The following is a 23,842-nucleotide window of genomic DNA, read 5'->3' as shown; positions in this document are numbered from 1 at the left end:
TGGCTTAGGGGCCTGTCGCAAATTAAACAGCTATCAGGTGAACTGAAACACAATGTACAAAACTTCCTTATTTAAAATAGTTTATTCTATTAAGTTGAAAATGAGGTCACATCTTGGCCAAACATTTTACACACGGTACATATAAAAAATGCCATTTGAACAATTTACATTACAAATGTAGTGCTATTATTATAGATGTCCTGAACTGTTTCGAAGACTAAGAGCTCTATTCAATCCATATTGCAGAAGTTCAGCATGACTGAAATTTAAATGTTCGGAGACTGCATTTACAGTAACCGATGCATGTCAGCTCAATCAGCGATACAGAATTAATAGTCCTAAGGCAACCCTAGTACACTGTTCTTTTAGAGGATGGCAGCTGAGGCTGCAGGCTTTTGTTCCAGCCCACCTCTTACACACCTGATTTAACTAATCAACTTTAATAGTGCTTGACTGGAGAAAATGCCTGCACACAGTGTCCTTATAGGAATGGAGTTTTTCTCCCTTGTACTTACTAACCATTCTGAGACAATCTGCATATTTTTCATTACAGGTCCATGAAAGTACAATCTATACATTTTTCATAAGAAGCTCATAATTCTGCATTGCAAGAGGTATTTTGAGGTAGACCATGATACACAAGTCAAGGGTTAAGTTAGTAGACACATCGATCTAGAAGCTAAAGCAGATGATCCTTCTCTGTTGAGGAGATCCTGTCAGCATGACCACTGATGTGGATGCATCAAGCCAAGTGAGGGCAGTGTACAAACGTAGGTCCCCTACACAACAGTTTCTTCACAGAAATGTTTACACCACCATTGTGTGGCTATTTTTGCACAGAAAATCAGGTCTAACACGTGTGAAGCGTTGTACAACCTGAGTGTGTACGGAACCAAAGTGCTTTGAGTAACCATGTTAGAGCGGAGATGGTTAGATTAGCCATGGTAGGTAGAGGGGCCTTCCCAGTCCTGCACGGTAGACTCTCTGCTGGCCAGCCTCTCCCTGCAGGGGGTCTGGCCAGTCATTAAGCGCTTCAGCGTCTCCGAGGTGCCTGGCCTCATCCACGGCTCCGTGGCAACCGTATCCACGGAGCCCTGAGTGTGTGGGGTGTGAGGGGAAACCTGCAGAGACATATCTTCATCACCAGACAGGTCTGCTGGAAGAGAGAGACCGTAAACAGATATCATCAACCTAACAATGATTAATAGACAGATCTCCCAGGTAAGATGGCTGACAAATTGTTCCATTCCGGCACATTGGGGCACTGACAGCCTCAGTTTAATCTTTATACAACACCCACCTCTTCTGAGGCCATGGCGGCTCACAGCCAGCAGCCTCTTGGTCCTATGGTGGTTACGCTCTCTACCATGGTGCTGTGTGTTGAGACTGGCCTCTGACTGGCGGGAGTAGTTCTCTGGATGGCCAACAGGCTCTCTGGAGCTCCCCCGCTCCTAAACAAGCCAGAGCACAAGGTATAATGATGGTAGAGGAATATAGCATGTTCAATGGAGAGCTGCCACTGGCCTCTATTTAAGAAGTGAGGATATATTCATGATGTATGGGTCAGGGGTTGTATGTACCAAGTGTCTCAGTGCTGATTTAGAAACCATTTAGCCTTTTAGATCATGATGAAAAAGATTACAAGGACAAAGGGGACCTGATCCTAGATCAGCCCTCTGATGCTTGGAGAATACTGTCCCAGATATTAGAGACTGAACTTTGAGTTATAGAGGGTTCTTACATTGTGCAGGTCTGCCCTCTTGGCCAGCCTCCTCCTCTCCCTGGCTGAGAGCTGGGGCTTCTGTTCAGGTGGGGGGGACACTGGGAAGGCTCCACCCATGGGATCTTGGGGCAAACCACAGGTAAATAGTTAGTAGTGTGCTTCTCAAGACACTCCTTCCCTTACAACAACTGGTGTACATCCCAAATGGCTCCCTATTGTGTACTACTTTTGACCAGGTCCCATCGGCCTCTCCCATAGGGCTCTGGTCAAAAGTAGCACATTATTTAGGGAATACGGTGCCATTTGGGACGCAGCTTTAGTTGTGTGATTCTCAAGGCGCTCAATCCCATACTACACATGATAGTAGTGAACCACCACCAGGCTTTACCAATGAAGGCACTGTCAGACTCCAACAGGGAACCTCTCATAGGATCCCCCACTGCATTCCTCTGGGGAGAAGAGTGTACAGGCATTGTGTCACACACAGACAAGCATGTACTGTACAGCAAAGAGACCACTCTGTGGTTTAGGGCGATAGCTAAACAAACTGGCAAGTAGAAACTCACCAAATAATGGTTTTGTTGCTGGGGTGGTGACAAGTGAAAATAATCTGCAAAATAGAAAGACAAATGATTTCCAAGCCCTTAAAGTGCAAGTACTCCACCTGTAAATATCCTCATGTTAGTGATAAAGCAGTGAACAGAGGTGAGCAATGAGTATTTAAGCAGTTAGGTTGATATTAGGTCTGTAGTCAGCGTGTGGAGTTTGATATTGTGTGTGTGTTACTGACCAGCGGCAGGTTTCCTCCTCAGGCTGTTGTTGATCCTGCGTAGCTCCTCCCTGTAGTCTGCCTGTCTCTGGATGTCCACACTCTGTCCATCCCTGTCGCTAGGGTGCTCACAGTAACCATGGCCTTCCACCTCTCTGGAGTCAACATCTGCAGTACAAACAAGGCTTCTCCACTCAATACTCAATGCATGACAATACTGATCACCCGGGTCAAAAGTAGTGCACTAAAAAGGGAACAGGAAAACGAGTGCAGACACAGCCTTAGTTGCTGCATTTGTTTTATGAGCATAGTGTGCTGTTAAAGGGCAAATCCACCACTTTTCAACCTCATTTTCATTATCTCCAGCACAATACCAGTGTAAACATATGTGAAAACAGCACATTTCTACATTTTGCAGAAAAAAATGCAGATAAAAATATCCAATGACAAGTTACATTTTAAAAACAGTGATGTTCAAACACTAAGATTTGCAGTGCTGTGGGGAGCAATAAAATATCCTCCTGGGATTGAAAACTCAGGTTTTAAAGTTTTGAAAATCACTTTTAATCCTACCCTGTGATGTGACAATACTTTTTTTTTTACATTTTAATTATGTTTCTTAACCACAGATCATAGAAATGCACTGTTTTTACACATGTAGACTGGTTTCGTGCTGGAAATTATGAATAGAAGGTTGAAGTGTCAGAATTGCCCGTTTAAGACTTAACAATCAATAGCCTGGATTACGTTCCACATGGCACTCCATTCCATACAGTGTGTTACTTTTAACCTGACCCTATGGGCACTGGTCAAGGGTAGACCACTACATAGGGCATGGGTTCTCAAATGTTTTGGGCAGGGGACCCCTTTAGTGATAGCAAATTCAACAGGGACCCCTCATAACTCGAGTGAGATTTAAATAGCAAATAAATCATTTGACTACGACTTTGGCAATGCATGGCCAGACGAACCAAGTCTCAGGCCCAGGGAAGGAACATTTTAAAGGCCCAACTCTTGGCATAGGAAAGAAAATGTTGCAATTTTCAAGCTAATTTCCTGCAATTCTACATGACTCTGTTTTGGTAAAAAAAAGCTGAGGGATGGGCCTGGAGAAATGTAACCATTCTCAAATTCATAGACAGAGCTATGGATGCAAGGACAATCCATGATAACAAATGTATAGTTTCACTGTTTTGAGGCTATACAGTGTTTGTTTACATTTACATTCTTTACAAACAGGGGATGTAAAACAAGCTCATATTTTGGATTTGATGGGATACAACAATTAAACCAAGCTCCTGAGGCATTTATAAAATATATATTCTTCAAGAATTAATGGATATATATATATACATACACGCACAGTTGAAGTCGGAAGTTTACATACACCTTAGCCAAATACATTTAAACTCAGTTTCACAATTCCTGACATTTAATCCTAGTAAAAATTCCCTGTCTTAGGTCAGTTAGGATCACCACTTCATTTTAAGAATGTGAAATGTCAGAATAATAGTAGAGAGAATGATGTATTTCAGCTTTTATTTCTTTCATCACATTGCCAGTGGGTCAGAAGTTTACATACACTCAATTAGTATTTGGTAGCATTGCCTTTAAATTGTTTAACTTGGGTCAAACGTTTCAGGTAGCCTTCCACAAGCTTCCCACAATAAGTTGGGTGAATTTTGGCCCATTCCACCTGACAGAGCTGGTGTAACTGAGTCAGGTTTGTAGGCCTCCTTGCTCACACACGCTTCAGTTCTGCCCACAAATGTTCTATAGGATTGAGGTCAGGGCTTTGTGATGGCCACTCCAATACCTTGACTTTGTTGTCCTTAAGCCATTTTCCACAACTTTGGAAGTACAGTGCCTTGCGAAAGTATTCGGCCCCCTTGAACTTTGCGACCTTTTGCCACATTTCAGGCTTCAAACATAAAGATATAAAACTGTATTTTTTTGTGAAGAATCAACAACAAGTGGGACACAATCATGAAGTGGAATGACATTTATTGGATATTTCAAACTTTTTTAACAAATCAAAAACTGAAAAATAGGCCGTGCAAAATTATTCAGCCCCCTTAAGTTAATACTTTGTAGCGCCACCTTTTGCTTCAATATATCCACATAATTTTCTTTCCTCATGATGCCATCTAGTTTGTGAAGTACACCAGTTCCTCCTGCAGCAAAGCACCCCCACAACATGATGCTGCCACCCCTGTGCTTCACGGTTGGGATGGTGTTCTTCGGCTTGCAAGCCTCCCTCTTTTTTCTCCAAACAACGATGGTCATTATGGCCAAACAGTTCTATTGTTTCATCAAACCAGAGGACATTTCTCCAAAAAGTACGACATTTGTCCCCATGTGCAGTTGCAAACCGTAGTCTGGCTTTTTATGGCGGTTTTGGAGCAGTGGCTTCTTTCTTGCTGAGCGGCCTTTCAGGTTATGCCAATATAGGACTCAATTTACTGTGGATATAGATACTTTTGTACCTGTTTCCTCCAGCATCTTCACAAGGTCCTTTGCTGTTGTTCTGGGATTGATTTGCAATTTTCGTACCAAAGTACATTCATCTTGATGAGACAGAACGCGTCTCCTTCCTGACCGGTATGACGGCTGCATGGTCCCATGGTGTTTATACTTGCGTACTATAGTTTGTACAGATTGTCACGAACCGGCTCAAAGTGCGTAACAAACAAGGAGACAACGTGGAGATAAGGAATAACAAAATATATTTATTTAACTAAAGTAAAACTAAATATAATTAACAATGGTGTATGTAGTCAGTAGTGTAAGTGAGTGGTTGCCTGCATAAATGTGATAATGAGGGGTGTTGAAATTGCCGCCACATCCAAAATCTGTGTCTGCATGGAAAAAGTCTCCTCAATGAATGGGGAAGAGGTGCATTTATCCTGGGACACACCCGAGCCCAGGTGTGTCCCATTTTGCTGACGGCCCTCCCTGCTCCGCCCACCGACATCCTATTAAGGAAAACAAGAGCAAAGAGAAACAGTTTGGCAGACAGAGTTGGAGGGTCGTCACAAGATGAACGTGGTACCTTCAGGCGTTTGGAAATTGCTCTCAGGGATGAACCAGACTTCCCATGATGTCAAGCAAAGAGGCACTGAGTTTGAATCTAGGTCTTGAAATACATCCACAGGTAAACCTCCAATTGATGTCAATTAGCCTATGAGAAGCTTCTAAAGCCATTACATAATTTTCTGGAATTTTCCAAGCTGTTTAAAAGGCACAGTCAACTTAGTGTATGTAAACCTCTGACCCCCTGGAATTGTGATACAGTGAATTATAAGTAGTGAATTATAAATGAAATAATCTGTCTAAACAATTGTTGGAAAAATTACTTGTCATGCACAAAGTAGACGTCCTAAGTGACTTACCAAAACTATAGTTAACAAGAAATTTGTGGAGTGGTTGAAAAACAAGTTTTAATGACTCCAACCTAAGTGTATGTGAACTTCCGACTTCAACTGTATATCATATTATTTTCATACCGAAAATGGATGTAGCAACTAAGGATTCTAGCTTTAAACACAAAACATTTTGTGGAATACAAATAGTGTTAAAATGTATAATTGGTAGAGCACTGAGGATACCTTTTTTCTTTTCTTTTTTCTTTATATATATTTTGAGATCTGGCCACAGGCCCCACTTTGACAACCCCTGACATAAGGAATAGGGTGCCATTTGGGACAGGCCCATTATTCAAACAGTCACTGTATATCTTTACCTCTGTATCTGAACTGCAGCGAGTCGTGGATCCTGTGCAGGTTGTTGGGCTCTGTGTTCCTGGAGGAGGGTCTCCTGACAGGGGCCTGCAGCCGCAGTCTGGCCATGTCAAACACATCCACCTGGGGCTGCTCCCTGTCCCTGTGCCTGGACACCAGCACACAGTCACATCGTTCAGCGTGTACACACCGCACTGGGGCTAACATATAGCCTAGACCAGGGGTCGTCAAAGGTAGTTTTGTTTTTTTTGGCCCACAAACATTTTTGAATTAATAAAAAATGGCGGTCATACCACAGATTCTCAATTGGATTGAGGTCTGGGCTTTGACTTGACCATTCCAAGACATTTAAATGTTTCCCCTTAAACCACTTGAGTGTTGCTTTAGCCATATGCTTAGGGTAATTGTCCTGCTGGAAGGTGAACCTCCGTCCCAGTCTCAAATCTCTGGAAGACTGAAACAGGTTTCTCTCAAGAATATCCCTGTATTTAGCGCCGTCTATCATTCCTTCAATTCTGACCAGTTTCCCAGTCCCTCCCTGCCATGCTGCCCTACAGAATGATGCTGCCACCCCCATGCTTCACTGTGGGGATGGTGTTCTAAGGTGATGAGAGATGTTGGATTTGCACCAAACATAGCGTTTTCCTTGATGGCCAAAAAGCTCAATTTTAGTCACATCTGACCAGAGTACCTTCTTCCATATTTTTGGGGAGTCTCCCACATGCCTTTTGGCAAACAACAAATGTGTTTGCAAATGTTTTCTTTAAGCAATGGCTTTTTCCTGACTACTCTTCCGTAAAGCCCAGCTCTGTGGAGTGTAAGGCTTAAAGTGGTCCTATGGACAGATGCTGTGGAGCTTTGCAGCTCGTTCAGGGTTATCTTTGGTCTCTTTGTTGCCTCTGATTAATGGCCTCCTTGCCTGAACTGAGTATTGGTGGGTGGCCCTCTCTTGGCAGGTTTGTTGTGGTGCCATATTATTTCTATTTTTTTAATAATGGATTTAATGGTGCTCTGTGGAATGTTCAATGTTGCAGACATTTTTTTATAACCCAACCCTGATCTGTACTTCACAACTTTGTCCCTGACCTGTTTGGAGAGCTCCTTGGTCTTCATGGTGCCACTTGATTGATGGTGCCCCTTGCTTAGTGGTGTTGCAGACTCTGGGGCCTTTCAGAACAGGTGTATTTTTACTGAGATCATATGACACTTAGATTGCACACAGGTGGACTTTATTTAACTAATTATGTGAATTCTGAATGTAATTGGTTGCACCAGATCTTATTTAGGGTCTTCATAGCAACGGTGGTGAATACATATGCACGCACCACATTTCTGTTTTTCATTTATAATTTTTTGAAACAAGTAATTTTTTCACTTCACCAATTTGCACTATTTTGTGTATGTCGATTACATGAAATCCAACCAAAAATCCATTTAAAATTACAGGTTGTAATGCATCAAAATAGGAAAAATGCCAAGGGGGATGAATACTTTTGCAAGGCACTGTATCTGTGACCAACAGATGCATACTGTATCTGTATTCCCAGTCATGTGAAATCCATAGATTAGGGTCCAATTCATTTATTTAAATTGACAAATTTCCATATGTAATTCAGTAAAAAAGTTATTATTTCGCGGATGACAGACGTTTAGGGAATGGGGAGAAAGTGCACTAACTCAACAAAAAAACGGAATGATTTTCTGTGCAAAATTTCCATATGACTGGTTAAATAAATAGAAATCTGGGGAAACGACCCAACATGTTTCTGATAAAATGTCAGTTCAGCTTGCACTATTCGCTTTTATGATGCTGATAAAGACAGCATGTCTACAGACAGTATCTAACAGAGCATTCTTATTCTCTCAAGATGCTGAAAGATTAATTTCTCCACTGCTGTTCCGGAGTTAAAATGTTGCCTTAATTTGGTGTAGAACTTTACCGTAAGAAATGCTTAATTGTACATGCACTGATATTAAGGCTATGTGAGAGGTTATAGACCTACAGTCAGTGTCCAGATTTCAGTTTCCATTTAACCCATCTGAACAGTAGGCTACAGTCCCAGTCTTGTGACTGTTTCTCAAACATTACTTTTCTGACCCTCCCTTCTTATTTATTTTCACCTCTGCATTTCGCAGCTTTTCCCTTATTGAATTAAACTCAGACATTGTTATTTTTGCCTCCAGGATTGATGTTAACTTTTTCTGCGTGTTCCCAAAAGCTTTTGGCGATTGGTGTGTAGGCTATTTGGCACAAGTACAGTTAGGCCCTAAAGCTCTCCGGATATAAATTGCACAAGAACTATACATTTATTGATTTAAGGTATTGTTTTCTGTTTTCAACCCACCCACCCTTCATCTACACAATATTTAATTAGTCTACACCTGTCAGTCCCATGGATATAACTGTGGGGACTGTGGGTTATGAGTCAAACCATGCATCACTAACTCACAGCACTATACACGACCAACAGTGGAGGGCATCACCTCACCAGTCTTACCTGTCACTCATAGGAGAGTCCAGCTCCTCCCACTCTGACTGCAGTAGCTGGCCCTCCAGTCGTTTCTGCTCGCTACGCAGCTGTCTACGCAGCTCGGACAGCTCGCTGATCACACCCCGCTGGTCCTCTGGCACAGACACACACGTCAGCATCACAGACGTTGAGAGAAAATTAAGTTTCTACCTGCTGTGTACTGTATTATAGTGTGAGGCAGTGTTACCGGCAGCTCTCAGCTGGTTCCTGCGAGCTGGGACTGGGGGGGACTGGAGGCCTGACAGAGAGCGCTCCTACAGGGGGAAGAGAGGGAGGAAGACAAGATCCAGTCGTTGTGCTCCACTGATACTTCCTCAGTCAAACTATTTCTCTCCATGGTGGTGTGGAAGAGGACATGCTGTGTGCTCTGGAAGTCACTCACAGACAGCGGGACAGTAGTAACGCGATGGCTGTCCATGGACGGAGGTCTGGGGCTGTACTGGGGAGCCTGATGCCTCTTTTGGAGGGTGGGAATGGGGGGAGACGGCTCCCTTGGTACCTTCAGACAGACAACCACATGAATGTCCTCACTTATCTCATATGAATCTCTCAGGGCCTGCTTCCTGACTAAAAAGTACTTTCAATAGAGATTGTTCATTGAGCATGCTTTTTAATCCAGGACTAGGCTTAATGTCTGAACAGTAAACCTCCCCTCAATGCTCAGAGGGTCAAACAGAGAGCCTTCCATCGAGCTCACCTCCTGTAGGCGTGCCCATCTCTCCTTCTCATACTGCTTCCTCAGGGCAGAGTTCTCCTTCTCCTCTGCCTCTTTCTTCGTCCTCTCCACCTCTTTCTTTCGCTCCTCAGCCAGACGGATCAACTCATCATTCTTGGCTTTTTGCTGGAGGAAAAAAAAAAAAAAAAAACTTTGCTAAGTCCCCTTAGTGAGTGAGTTACAATAAAGATTTGCTGAACTGAATGACTCATGTCAAACGATAGCATTCAGGTGATAGACATGTTACTTGTAGTAGTAGATGAGTATTGCAGTGTAATCTAATGCTACAGCTCCCTTAGTGAACCCAAGCCCTGGTCCAGTTAATACTGACCTCCATCTCCTTGCGTTTCTTCCTGTCCTGTTCTTCTTCATACTCTCTCTGGATGCGTTCCCTCTGCTCAGCCAGCCTCTTCTCCTCCTTCTCCTCCTGCAGCCTCTGGCACTCTCGCTCCTCCGCTTCCTTCCTCCGCTTCTCCTCAATCTTAGGCAGCAGGACAGACAACCAGGGTCATCAGTGAGACAGTCTGTATGCGTGTATCCAATCAGATATCAAAGCTGAGTGTATGGTTAACCAAATCATCAATGCGCATCAGTACAACATTGAGTTTATGCTCAGGAATAAGCTTTTTTTTAAATGTGACTTCTGATCAAGTTTAGGGGAAGGTTTATGTCTGGTGATAATATGAAAACGCTACTCTAGCCACCACAGTACTGATGTGTAACATCCAGTACCTGTTGTTTGAGGTAAGCCTTGTACTTTTCCTGTTCTTGGAGCTGCTGTGGTGTGGGCAGGTTCCCAAAAATACTGCCTCTGGCAAACGAAGGGGCCTGAGCAAAACCTGTGTAGAGAAACCCACCAGGCAAAACAACATAGTAGCTGAATATGACAGTGAATTGGACAGGATGGTGAAGCTGTAATCGCTCATGGACGGACTACGTAAATGATACCGTAGGTCTGTCATGATACAAACGGGATGCGAGACATGATGAGCAGCATTAGTTCCGGTGCTTAGGTTTTTCGTCACTGGTTATTTGGACAAATCACGATTTCACAGGTGTTAGCATCTGACTTTCCGAAGCAGAGGGCTAATAGACTTGCTCGTAACTTGCAGAGAGGGTGGAGCTCTTCATTCCGTTTCCGATTCTCGCTCTCTCTCTTAACATGCATCGAGCATCTGACCAATTACACAAGACTTTAGTTCTGGATTAACCAAGATTACTGAGGGTGCCACTACCACTTTGGGTTGTTTCCCAAATGGCAGCCTAGACTCGGGCCCATAGGGCTTTGGTCAAAAGTAGTGCAATATGAAGGGAATAGGGTACCTTGTGAGACGCAGCTTTCCTCTCGGTCCTTAGAATCACATCAATGTGAAAACCACTATCTACCTGAGACTCTATGGGTGGAGGGAGGTCTAGTGTCCTCTCGGGGCACTGCCATGGTGGCTCTTGCACTCTTCTGCCATGTCTCAGGGTTGATGTAGGCCTCTTCATTATGCTTGTGCATCTGGTGCAGATCGGCTGGTAACACAATACACACGATTATGATTAGCAATATCCTTTTAAAGATTAAAAAACATTACACAATGGCTTTCTCTGCTATCAGTCTCCAAAACATTTGAACTGAAACAAAGTTTAGAGAATATGTGGACCATAGTGTGGAGGAAGGGAAATAACAGGGATATGGTGGAAATTACAAGATTGTTATAATGTTGTTATTGCATCAAATGGTCGTTTTATGCAACAGAATAAGGGGTTGTTAGAATGCTCATCTGTGTGTGTTCTACGAGGATGGACCTCTGGGTGATACCGCATTCCAGAGCATGAGTAAATGTTTCTGTTCTATAAGGTACCCGGGGGAGATGGCTCCAGTATGGAGTTGGGGGGGCCAGACCCTGGTCTCTACACGAAGAGGACAGTCTTTCCAGCAGATACTGTCTGTTGTGAATTATAAGTATCTTCCATACAAATCTTAACCTTGTGACCCACTCCATACATCTGTTGTGTGTCATGTAGACTCAAGGAGGTTTGCTATAAAATGCTGTGGCTCAAACCAGCAGGTTGAGTTCTCAGTGATCACCTCCAGGGGTGGTTACCGACCAGCTCCATTACTGCACTAATTAAATAATACAGTTTGATTGTTTTGAAAAAATCTAAGTCTCTCCTTTTGATTACAATAATTCCACCACAGGAACATACTGATGAGGTTGCCCCTGCTGTCTCTGAGAGGGGCTCCTCCTCCTCCTCTCCCCCAGGGGTCGTGGTTCTTCATGTCTGCCTCCAGCTTTGCCTCGTAGCGATCTGTCTCCTCCCTGTCCAGCCTCCGCCGCTCTCGTCTCTCCTGGATCTGTAGTCAGGTTAGGATGGAACACTGATCAGAATACCAAATAAGATATTTGTCTATTCATAACGCATAACGAGTCATCACCAGTCACAGAGGGCAATGGAAGAGGCTGGAGTGCAATGGTATATTGCTGTTGGAATGTCTAAACATTTTCAGTTAAATACTTTTTTCTAACACTTGTAATATTCTATATCAAGCTACAACTCATCTGTTACCTGGCAAAAAATCTGACTCCTCCCTTTCCTGGGGTCACCCTGCCGAAATAGCACACTCTGTGACAAAACGCACGGAGACGAAAGATTCTGCTGACTTCCACATTCACATTCTCAATGTACCTGTTGTCTTAGTGCCTCCTTGTAACGTAACACACTCTCTTTAGATGGCTTGACCTGCTCTGCAGGGAATACTCCAATCCCTGAACCCATGGTAGCAGCATCACTGGCAGGTCTGCTGAACAAGAGACAATGTTAATTCACTCATGTATTCCTTCTGTTCATTACTATAAAAAGCAGATAAATTTGAAATGGTCAATACTATACAAAAAGGTATGGGAAACAGGAGACACAATTGATGTGGTTTGTCACTTTTCATGCCTTACGTAATGAATATCAATGTGAAAAATATCTTCATACAGCCACTAGGAGGCGAGAGAGCGAGACAGCTCAGAGCTGTCCAGACCAGTGCAGACTGCAGCAGTGACTCAGCAGGGAGGGAACAACTCTGACCAGACCTGTGCAGACTGCAGCAGTGACTCAGCAGGGAGTCAACACTCCTGTCTGTCCAGATGGCCAGTGGACATGACCGTCTCATAACAGAACACTAGCCATCGATAGGGGGAACAGCTCTGTTTGTTCCTTTAGAGGAGGTGCCCCCAACTGGTGAATAGGGGATACACTCATTGTAGGTGTTGAAGAGTCCCGATTCTCTAACCTTCTCCAGAAGTGGGCACTCGTTCACTTCCCCATATTCCTCACAGCAGTCCATTCCTTTTCAATCAATGAGGGGGAGTGTACAAGTACACACTTCAGGAGAACGGTAGATAATCAGAATGTAGCCTAGGTGTTGAAGGGAAGAGAAAGGATGAGATTGGTACAACACATACTGTGGAGGGGGCTCTGGGTGGCTGCTCCCATTGTAATGGCTGTGAGGGCTGTGTTGACCCATCTGGCTGGGGTGAGGCCCTGCAGGAGGAAGGCTGAGGTAGGACATGGGCTGCACCCCTCCTGTCAGCGGGATCTGACCATCTAACATAGAAACACAGAACACTCATTATGCTGGATCAGAGAACACATGTATTATATGCCAAAATGTGCACACTACTTTGTATGAAGTGATGCATTGGTTATGCATACTAAATAGTATGCTAGTATGGACATTGGGACATAGTAAATTGTTTTCACTCCAGCAAACATCCATTCATTTTTTTGTAAGTGTATTGTAACATGGAACTCTTTTCATGTGTTAATATAGACTATAAGCTAAGGACCCTGGAACTAAACACCTCCCTCTGCAACTGGATTCTGGACTTCCTGACGGGTCATCCCCAGGTGGAAAGGGTAGGTAACAACACATCCGCCACGCTGATCCTCAACACGGGGGCTCCTCGGGTGTGTGCTCAGTGCCCTCCTGTACTCCCTGTTCACTCATGACTGCATGGCCAGGCACGACTCCAACACCATCGTTAAGTTTTCCGATGACAACAGTGGTAGGACTAATCACCAACAGCGACGAGACAGCCTATAGTGAGGTCAGCGACCTGGCTGTGCGGTGCCAGGACAACAACCTCTCCCTCAACATGATCAAGACAAAGGAGATGATTGTGGACTACAGGAAAAGGAGGACCGAGCACACCCCCATTCTCATCGAAGGGGCTGCAGTGGAGCATGTTGAAAGCTTCAAGTTCCTTGGCGTCCACATCACCAACAAACTAACATGGTCCAAGCACACCAAGACAGTCGTGAAAAGGGCACGACAAAACCTATTCTCCCTCAGGAGACTAAAAAGATTTGGCATGGGTCCTCAGATCCTCAAAAGGTTCTACAGCTGCACCATTGAGCGCATCCTGACTGGTTGTATTATTGCCTGGTATCACAACTGCTTGGCCTCAAACCGCAAGGCACTAGTGCGTACGGCCCAGTACATCACTGGAGCCAAGCTTCCTGCCATCCAGGACCTGTATACCAGGCGGTGTCAGAGGAAAGCCCTAAAAATTGTCAAAGACTCAAGCCACCCTAGTAATAGACTGTTCTCTCTGCTACCGCACGGCAAGCGGTACCGGAGCGCCAAGTCTAGGTTCAAGAGGCTTCTAAACAGCTTCTACCCCCAAGCCATAAGACTCCTGAACATCTAATCAAATGACTACCAACACTATTTGCATTAACCCCCCCCCTCTTTTACACTGCTGCTATTCTGTTTATTATCTATCCATCGTCACTAACTCTGCCTACATGTACAGCTCAATTACCTCAACACCGGTGCCCCCGCACATTGACTCTGTACTGGTACCCCCTGTATATAGCCTCGCTTATATATATATATATATATATATGTATATAGCCCCCTGTATATAGCCTCTGTTATTTTACTGCTGCTTTATTATTTGTTACTTTTATATATATTTTTTTTTTTGTATTTTTCTGAACTGCATTGTTGGTTAAGGGCTTGTAAGTACTTCACTGTTGTATTCGGCATGTGACAAATAAAATGGGATATATAATAGACTGGTAGGTAGGTGGTGCTTACAGTAGGCCAGGTTAGGGTCCAGTGGGTTCCTTGCACCATAGTAGAGATGGGCCTCATCATAGGGACTTCTATATGCATCTGCCAATGTGGATGGTGGATGAGGAAGGAAACCTGCCATCCTGAAACTCAATCATATGGCAATGTTAAATTGTCAGACAAAAAAATAATGTAGTGAATTTATCAGCTTGAAAACACACCTGGTCTATTCAAAATGGCACCCTTTTTCCTATATAGTGCACCACTTTTGACTGGAGCCCGGGTGCCATTTGGGACGCAGGCCAGGATTACTGTCATAGCAACCTAGGTGGCAGGTAGCCTAGTGGTTTGAGCGTTGGGACAGTAAGTGAAAGGTTGCTGGTTCGAATACCTGACAAGGTGAAACATTTGTTGATCTGCCTTTGAGCAAGGCACTTAACCCTAATTTGCTGCAGAGGTGCCATACTACTATGGCTGACCCTGTAAAACAACATTTCACTGAACCTTTCCAGTGTAATGTTATGTGACAATCTTTTTTTTGTTTTACCTGGGAGTGTCCATGCTCCTGTGAATGGCCTGGCTATAAGGGGAGGTGCCTCCACTGTTGAGGCCCAGGGTGTGGCTGTAGTCCAGCAGGGGGGACTGGAAGGCCACGCAGGGCTGCTCAGGGGGAAGCCTCTCTCTGTTTTCCTCACTGGGTCTCCCATTCAACTCATCCCCTGGTAGGTCCACAGCTTGGCCTGGTGGGCACCAGCTGTCTTTTCTCTTTCTGGCATGGTCATCACTATTCACTGCTCCAAACTGTTTGATCCGATCTGCCTTTTCCTCCGGGTCAGTTGTCCCTGTCACAGCAACTCTGAGCTCTAAATCCTTCTCCCTAATACGACAAAGGACATAACACACAGCTCATATGAGGTAACCATATCTGTGTTTGAAAACCTTAGTCTATCTTAGTGCGATGGGCTACATGATGTACATAGACGCATTTTAGCAGCATTGTGGTCGGAGGTAGATTTGTTTAAGCTGCGTTTACACAGGCAGCCCAATTCTGATAATTTTGGATCTTATTTATTTTACTCCATATATGAACAACAACTTACACAAACAACTTATTTTACCTTTAACTAGGCAAGTCAGTTAAGAACAAAATCTTATTTTCAATGACGGCCTAGGAACAGTGGGTTAACTGCCTTGTTCAGGGGCAGAACGACAGATTTTTTTTAACCTTGTCAGCTCGGGGATTTTATATTGTATGCTCACAACCCCGTCCCTAGTGCCTGCATTATTTTCCATTTGGCCTTAAAAAATTCTCGTCGCCCATACTATTTCAATAATTATTGGCAAAAGATCTGATTTGTCAAAATATCAGAATTGGTTTGCCTGTGTAAAGGCAGCCTTATAATCAAATCTACCTCAGACTACAAAGCTGCTAAAATGTAGCCCATCTCACTAAGATGGAAAATGTAAGGGTTTGTTCTTCATTGGACAGCAGGATCAAACGCAGATATTGACACCCACCTCTTCTTATTCCTTTGCTGTTCAGCTATCTGCTCCTGCAGCTCATGCCTGTACCTCTCCTTCCTTCCCTGCAAGGCAGCAGCTGCATCTGCAGCCCCTGTCAGACATGCCATGTCACCACATTTGAGGAATATCATCAAATGTTCAATTAGTCCAACAAAAAAACACAGCAGTTAATCTTAGTAATGAACTTCAGAACAGAGTGGGTCTTACCAATCATAAGCCCGGTAACGAATTCAAGCTCGTCCTTCTTGGTAGAGGATCTGGATCTTCCACTGGGTCTCATCCCTGCTGGTACCTGCAGCCTGGCAGATAGGACGTCAATCAGCACTCACAGTACACTCATCATACCTCACAGACGAGTGTCTCTCGGTATTCTTCAATGTTTGTTTAGTGAGCGAGTGGTTGAATTGTGTGTGAAGTTTTGAGTGCAGAGGGTAACAAAATGCTTAAGGTCCACTATTGGTTTGTCTGATTTCAGGCCGGCTTGGGATTTAATATGATCTTATTGTACGAGCGGAATCTAAATCAACAAGCCATGATCCAGCTACAGTGTGACATCAGACCTTTCATCTGTCCTTTTCCATCCAATGTCCTTAAAATTGAAACCAAAAAATGTGTTTTATCCAGATTAAAGTTTATATTTTGTCTACTGTTTACATACATTTACATAGAGAAAATGCACTGCATTATAAAATCCATAACAAAAAGAGAGACATGGCAATCCAATCATGTTCACTTGTCCAAATTGGTTTTAGCACAATCCTTTGGAAGTTAAAGTTATCAAAATTATAGGTATAGTGATTTAGTACAACTTGACGTACTTGGGTTTGGGGGTTAGAGAGGATGTCCCCTGGCTTGCCTCCAAATAATCCTCATTAGGAACAACAGACCCGTTAGTCTCCTTCCTGTCTGCATATTGACTACTCTCTGTGTAGTCAGGCAGTTCAGCACCTCTGTCCCTGAGCCTTGATATGTCCCTGGGCAAAAAAGAGGAAGACAATGAACAATACTTTTTCAAAACATAGACATAAAAACATACTGCAAATACCATGTCAGTAGGAATAGTTAACCAATTACATAGCTAAAAACTGAAACCATTAAAGGTAAGTGTAACATCATTAACAAGTTGGGCCAACAGGGAATGGGTGGAGGGAGGGGAGAGAATGTAATTTGTTTAATATTATTTTCATATTGTATATTTTTGTGCCTTTTTCTTTGTTTGCTGTTCAGGTAAGAAAAAACGGTATATTTGTAATTACACATAACAAGAATTGCACGACAATGGCACCGTGACTAGGAACATGGACGTGTACAAACAGACTGCCTATGACCTCCGTAAATCAAGAGGCAAATTGACAGTACAGGGACAAAGTGGAGTCGCAATTCAACGGCTCAGACACGAGATCTACGTGGAAGGGGCTCCAGACAATCACGAATGATAAAATGGAAAGCTAACCACGTGGAAGACACTGACACCTCGCTCCCAGACAAGCTAAACACCTTCTTCGCCCACTTGGAGGAAAACATTGAGCCGCTGACGCGGGCCCCCGCTGCTCACGAGAACTGTCTGCTCTCCTTCGCCGTGGTCATTTAAGCGTGTTAACCCTCGCATGGCTGCCGGCCCAGACAGCGTCCAAAACACTGCCTTATCCCACCTGGACAAGAGAAATACCTATGTAAGAATGCTTTTCATTGACTACAGCTCTTTTCATTGACTACAGCTCAGCCTTCAACACCATAGTGCCCTCCAAGCTCAGGACCCTGGGTCTGAACCCCGACCCTATGCACCTGGGACCGGGATTTCCTGACGGGCCGACCCCAAGTGGGGTCAGAGGGGCCCCACAAGGGGAGCGTGCTCAGCCCTCTCCTGTACTCCCTGTTAACTCATGACTGCGTGGCCACGCACGTCTCCAAATCAATCATCAAGTTTGTTGATGACACAATAGTGGTAGACCTGATTACCAACAACAACGAGACAGCCTTTAGGGAGGAGATGAGAGCCCTGGCTGAGTGGTGCCAGGAAAATAACCTCTCCCTCAATGTCAACAAACAGGAGCTGAACGTGGACTACAGGAGACAGCAGAGAGCACATCCCCATCGGCGGGCTGTAGTGGAGTTCCTCGGTGTGCACATCACTGACAACCTGAAATGGTCCCTTGACACAGTGTGTAGAAGGTGCCACATCACCTCTTCAACCTCAGGAGGCTGAAGAGGTTCGGCTTGTCCCCCAAGACCCTCACAAACTTCTACAGACGCACCATTGAGCGCATCCTGTCGTGCTGTATCACTGCCTGGTACGGCAATTGCAACATCTGCAACCACAGGGCCCTCCAGAGGGTGGTGGTGCGGTCAGCCCAACGAATCATCGGGGGCACACTTCCTGCCCTCCAGGACATCTACAGCACCCGGTGTCATAGGAAGGCCAAGAAGATCATCAAGGACCCCAGCCCCGTTCACTCCGCTACCATCTAGGAGGCGGAGACGGTACAAGTGCATCAAAGCTGGGACCGAGAGACTGATGAACAGCTACTATCTCCAGGCCATCAGACTGTTAAACAGTCACCACTAGCTGGGCTCCGCCCAGTACCCCGCCCTGAACCTTAGTCACTGTTACTAGCCAGCTACCACCCAGTACTCTACCCTGCACCTTTAGAGACTGCTGCTGTATGTACATAGTCATTGAACACTGGTCACTTTAATGTTTACATACGGTTTTATCCACTTTATCTATATACTGTATTCTAGTCATGTCTCATCCTATACAACTACTGCTGCACACACCTCTTCTATTCATATACTGTCTAAAAGTCACCATTGGTGATTTATCAATATATTGATAAAAGTCACCTTGTCCGAGAGAGATTTTATTGTCATCAAAACGGTAGGGTAAGCCTACATGAAACACAGCCCTTATTTTAAGTGTTTCTAAAATTCCTTATGGGAAAAATTAATGGTGGAAAAACTATTGGAACCAATTCTCTGTTTGACTGCAAGGTTTTAAGGGTATTATGACACCTCCATTATGGAATTGTGTTTTTAGAAATGTTGATAGATTAATCAAAAATGAAAATCTGAAATGTCAAGTCAATAAGTATTCAACCCCTTTGTTATGGCAAGTGTAAATAAATTCAGGAGTAAAAATTTGCTTAACAAGTCCGATAAATTGCATGGACTAACTCTGTGCAATAATGGTGTTTAACATGATTTTGAATGACTGCCCCATCTCTGTAATCCCCACATACAGATAATTGTAAGGTCCCTCAGTCAAACAGTGCATCTCAAGCACAGATTCAACCACAACGACCAGGGAGGTTTTCCAATGCCTTGCAAAGATGGGCACCTATTGGTAGATAAAAATACATTTTAAAAAAAATATCACATTGAAAATCCCTTTGACTATAGTGAAGTTGACTTAGTTGACGGAGAGGAAGGAAACCACTCAGGGATTTCACCATGAGTCCAATGGTGATTTTAAACCAGTTACAGAGTTAAATGGCCGTGATAGGAGATAACTGAGGATGGATCAACAACATTGTAGTTACACAATACTGACCTAAATGACAGAGTGAAAAGAAGGAAGCCTATACAGAATACAAATCATTCCAAAACATGCATCTTGTTTGCAATAAGGCACTAAAACTGCAAAAAAATGTGGCAAAGAAATTAACTTTATGTCCTGAATACAAAGCATTATGTTTGGGGCACTTCCAATAGAACACATCACTGAGTGCAACCCTTCATATTTTAAAACATGGTGGTGGCTGCATCATGTGATGGGTATGCTCTTCATCGGCAAGGGAGTTTTTTGGGGGATAAAAAGAAAAGGAAAAGAGCTAAGCACAGGCGAAGTCCTAGAGGAAAACCTGGTTCAGTCTGCTTTCCAACAGACACTGGGAGACAAATCCACTTTCATCAGGACAATAACCTAAAACACAAGGCCAATTATACACTGGAGTTACTTACCAAGACAACATTGAATGTTCCTTAGTGGCCTAGTTACAGTTTTGATTTAAATCACTTGAAGATCTATGGCTGTCTAGCAATAATCAACAACCAACTTGACAGAGCTTGAAGAATTTTAAAAGGGGGAAAATATTGCGCAATCCAGGTTTGCAAAGCACTTAAGAGACTTGCCCAGAAAGACTCACAGCTGTAATCAATGCCAAAGGTGATTCTAAGATGTATGGACTCGGGGTTGAATAATTATCTAATAACATATGTTTTATTTCTATTAATAAATCAAAAAGTTAATTTTTCTTCCACTTTGACATTGAAGTATTTTGTGTTGATTTTTGACCAAAAAAATGACAATTAAATCAATTTTAATCCAACTTTGTAACCACACAATTAAGAAAGTCAAGTGTGTGAATACTTTATGAAGGTATTGTATTTATATTCTGGTCTCTGACATTGCTTGCTCTGATATGAATTAATTTATTTAAACTTTTTTGATTAGTTGTGTATTGTTTTGTATTGCTAGGTATTACTGCTCTGTTGGAGCTAGAAAACATAAGCATTTCGCTGCACAGGTGATAAAATCTGCAAATCTGGGTACGCGACCAATAAATATTGATTTGTTTTGACCTTATGTCCAAAAATATTTTATTTGTATCACATAGGAAGTGTTTTTTTAAAAATACCTTAAGTCTGTTTTGTAGTGTCTTCTTTGCCACGTCCTCTCTTCTCTCTCTAGCCTCGTCTGCCTTGGTCTCCTTCTCATCATCAGATCCAGCTCTTCCTCTGTGAGGTCTGCCTCAGAGTCAAAGTCCACTCTCACCAACCTGGCCCTCTCTCTGGGAAGCAGCAGCTCATCCTCAGGCCACAGGCCCTCCATCCTCCTGCCCTCCACTAGGCAGCGTCCTCCCCTGTGCAGTCGCCTCCTTCCTTCTGTCAGCGTGGCTGCGTCTCTCATGGAGGGGGCCTGCTTGGGGTGCACCGGGGGTCGGGGGCTGCAGTGGACAACAGGTATTTCTGGAGGAGCTCTGAGAGAAGCAAGCTGCTCCTGTGTGTATAAGGGGGAAAGGACAGCTTAAAAATGATCGACTTTTCGTTCCAAGCACCCTTTTTACTTGCAGAAGATAGAGTTGAGCACGTTCTCTTAAGACATGTTTAAGGTGACCTGACGTCTAAAGTTCTCTCTCTCTCAATGAACTCTAAGCGGCTTCAGTTGACTGAGCATGGTATAAAATAGGCTATATGCAGAACTGTCTAGGTTACCTTAGCAGCTCTCCTCTCACCAATGGGAAGGGATGGGTCTGGTTCTGCAGCATTGAGATGTTTTTTCTATAATTAAGGAACAAAATTGGCCAAATCAGCCCATATCAGAGATTGTAAAAAAGATATATATTTGGTAGAAAAATATTTGGAAGATAACTGCACTGACTCCTTGCATCCACAACATTCCAGTAAATCTTGTGGCCCATGCATGGATGCTGACAGGTTACAAAGTAGTAAAAACTATATAACTTTTGGCATTGGTAATATTATTACCTGAGCCACGTAGCGTCTGTAGTCCAGACGGAGCTCTTGCTGTAACTTCTGTTTCTTCCTCTCATAGTCTTCACCCAAAGGTAAACTTAGACAACAATTCTCCTCTGAAAAACAGGATGACATACATGAAATAAGACCTCCCAACAGCCAGGATTTAGATCTACCACAAAGTGATTACAAATTGGGTTTATAACTTCAAATCTATACTGTACCCTTCCCTTGTTCTGTGGCTGACTTAAATGTTCGGATATTTGTGAATGTGGGGTCATGGGCCTTGTAGTCTTTTGTCTGTTGATCAGTAAATACGTCACAGGTCAGAAAATTGCAATAATTTGTTCAGCTGTCACCAAACACATAAAGTAGCATGCATTGCACTCATGTCCAAGTCCAAAATTTTCAGTATTCTAGCACCACAGTAAAAGGAGCATTGAAACACACCCTTATTTCAAGGTAAGGTGGATCCTGTTCCAAGCTGGCTTTATCCTCTGCCACTCTGTCCTTCTGTAGCTGGATGAATTTCTCAAGTTCATCATCCATCTCCATGTATATTACAGGCTCACTGAAAAAGACAGTGACAAAATGTCAAATGTATGAATACAGCTCAACTGTACTAGCAACGTACACACATTATAACGTTATCTAGCTAGTAAACAGACACTTCAATGTTTCTGTGAAATGGTTCAAATAGAGATGATGTTGACGTTTGCAAGAAAGGTCTTGAATTGTAAACATTTGGGCGCTACTGGTAGCTAACTGGCTACGTTATCGTACAATAGTAGTAGCAGCTAGGTAACGTTAGCTAGGTAGCTAGCATGACTGTAACTAAACCATCTACGCATGCTGTTGTAATTTCATCTGAACATCACATTGACAAAATGTAGCAATGATCCGCTGTCTCTTTAATTTCCGTTGTCAAGCAACCACTGAACACAAAATCATGTTTTAGCGAGAGACATGTGGTCGTACTTCGTAACTCTTGCGTTGTTGATTAAACAGAAAATAGAAAGTCCAGTCAGCGGTGCCGTTGATTGGTGTTTATTCTGACTATAGACAGAAGGAAGCGCATAAAAAAACACACATTAGGGCCAGGCACTGGTTTTTAGCTAACTAGCATTTAAACCATACCTAGCTAGCTAACAAGCAAACTGACGTTAACGTTACACGCAAACATGAATACTTTTACACGAGTAAGCGAACATGCCAGATTCTCATTATAAACTCAATTAGCTAGCTAACGGAAGTTAGTTGGCCAGCTAACCTGTTTGCTAGCTCACGCTACAACGACAAATGAATGTAAGTCAGGCGTTGACTGGAAAACTGTTGCTGAGTTGGTTTCCTAACACGCCAAGTGAAATATTAAAATGGCATAAACAATACTCACCATTTGAGCAACCAAGTTAGCTAGCGAACTTGCTAACATTTGCTACTCCGGTAGCTAAAGCTACAAGGCAACAGCTGCCAAATGGCAACAGCAAAGATGATGGATATACTGACAAGATACACGTTTCTCCGCCCTAACAATAGAGCCCCACAGTACGAGTCATAATCAAATGTTAACTCTAACATGAGCAGATGTCAGGTCTTGAACCTTGTGAAATTGCTGTGCAATTTCCGGCGAGCGTTTACTGTACCCGTTTTAATTTACTGTTCTAACAGTGGCCAATCAGGCTACTGTGGCTAACTGATCATAATGTAGGCCTACCAGAGGGGCCTAGCATAAAAAACAATGAAGAAAATGCATCACATAACATTTTAAAATGGAAATAGCAGTTCTATCATTCAGCATACAGTATCAACCAATGTGTGGTGTTCAATGTAGACCTAAATTCGATGTGGCTTTCCGTCCAACATCTCAGACCCTATCAAATCATCACAAAATAATAATGCATGTTCAACCGTTTCCTCTACCACTCATCCATTACACATTCCAGTACCATGTTAACCTATTAATTTCAAATATTAATTAAATCCCGTATGCCCTAATCACATCCTACACAACATCCTCCCTTCTGTTCCCATGACATGACACTATCCCCCGTACAGATTTCTTTGTACTATATAACACATTTCTGCCCTTACTACTTTCATCCCATTGTCTCTGCCAGCAACCTAACCCATTTTTACAAATCAATGTTTTAATTTCCCCTCTACCCAACTACACGTTTTGTCTTGTTTTGCACACTTTGTACAAAATAATAAAATGCAGTACTACAGGATATTTCTTAACGTAGCTCTTTATTAGCTAGCTATAACTGGCATGTTCACGTATCGCCAACCAGGATCAAACTGCCTAT

General features: G+C 43.3%; 1 protein-coding gene across 8 annotated transcripts; it reads right to left on the bottom strand.

Moving 5' to 3' along the window:
* Positions 1-63: 63 nt before the first annotated feature.
* On the bottom strand, positions 64-23,611 carry LOC110508768 (centrosome and spindle pole-associated protein 1). 8 transcript variants are annotated; one of them, XM_021589556.2, is made up of 30 exons: positions 22,930-23,607; positions 22,515-22,592; positions 21,987-22,107; positions 21,761-21,836; positions 21,549-21,652; positions 21,276-21,341; positions 20,699-21,060; positions 16,880-17,035; positions 16,269-16,360; positions 16,056-16,152; positions 15,085-15,414; positions 14,562-14,686; positions 12,922-13,063; positions 12,155-12,269; positions 12,035-12,073; positions 11,675-11,822; positions 10,865-10,996; positions 10,211-10,317; positions 9,810-9,959; positions 9,461-9,604; positions 9,146-9,262; positions 8,951-9,017; positions 8,731-8,857; positions 6,235-6,380; positions 2,514-2,660; positions 2,290-2,333; positions 2,112-2,172; positions 1,742-1,845; positions 1,301-1,451; positions 64-1,156 (listed from the first exon to the last, which is right to left on the bottom strand). In XM_021589556.2, the coding sequence occupies exons 3-30, from the start codon at positions 22,089-22,091 to the stop codon at positions 936-938; spliced, it is 3,675 nt and encodes a 1,224-aa protein (XP_021445231.2). In that variant the 5' UTR covers positions 22,092-22,107; positions 22,515-22,592; positions 22,930-23,607; the 3' UTR covers positions 64-935. The 8 variants fall into 8 exon arrangements, with proteins under 8 accessions (XP_021445231.2, XP_021445233.2, XP_021445230.2 ...); XM_021589558.2 differs by lacking the exon at positions 22,515-22,592 and having other exon boundaries at positions 64-1,153; positions 22,930-23,606; XM_021589555.2 differs by lacking the exon at positions 22,515-22,592 and having other exon boundaries at positions 22,930-23,605.
* Positions 23,612-23,842: the final 231 nt, after the last annotated feature.

This window comes from Oncorhynchus mykiss, chromosome 28 (genome assembly GCF_013265735.2).
Source record: "Oncorhynchus mykiss isolate Arlee chromosome 28, USDA_OmykA_1.1, whole genome shotgun sequence".
Classification (NCBI taxonomy): domain Eukaryota; kingdom Metazoa; phylum Chordata; class Actinopteri; order Salmoniformes; family Salmonidae; genus Oncorhynchus; species Oncorhynchus mykiss.
The sequence above is the reverse complement of the archived record's forward strand: the minus strand, read 5'-3'. Positions and strand labels throughout refer to the sequence as shown.

Excerpts from the sequence above, each read along its gene's own strand:
- LOC110508768 (XM_021589556.2), bottom strand. The coding sequence starts at position 22,091 with ATGGAGATGGATGATGAACTTGAGAAATTCATCCAGCTACAGAAGGAC. Across the intron at positions 12,074-12,154 it reads AGGAGGCACTAAGACAACAG|GGTGACCCCAGGAAAGGGAG; the intron begins GTACATTGAGAA and ends CTATTTCGGCAG. Across the intron at positions 1,846-2,111 it reads GTCTGACAGTGCCTTCATTG|ATCCCATGGGTGGAGCCTTC; the intron begins GTAAAGCCTGGT and ends GTTTGCCCCAAG.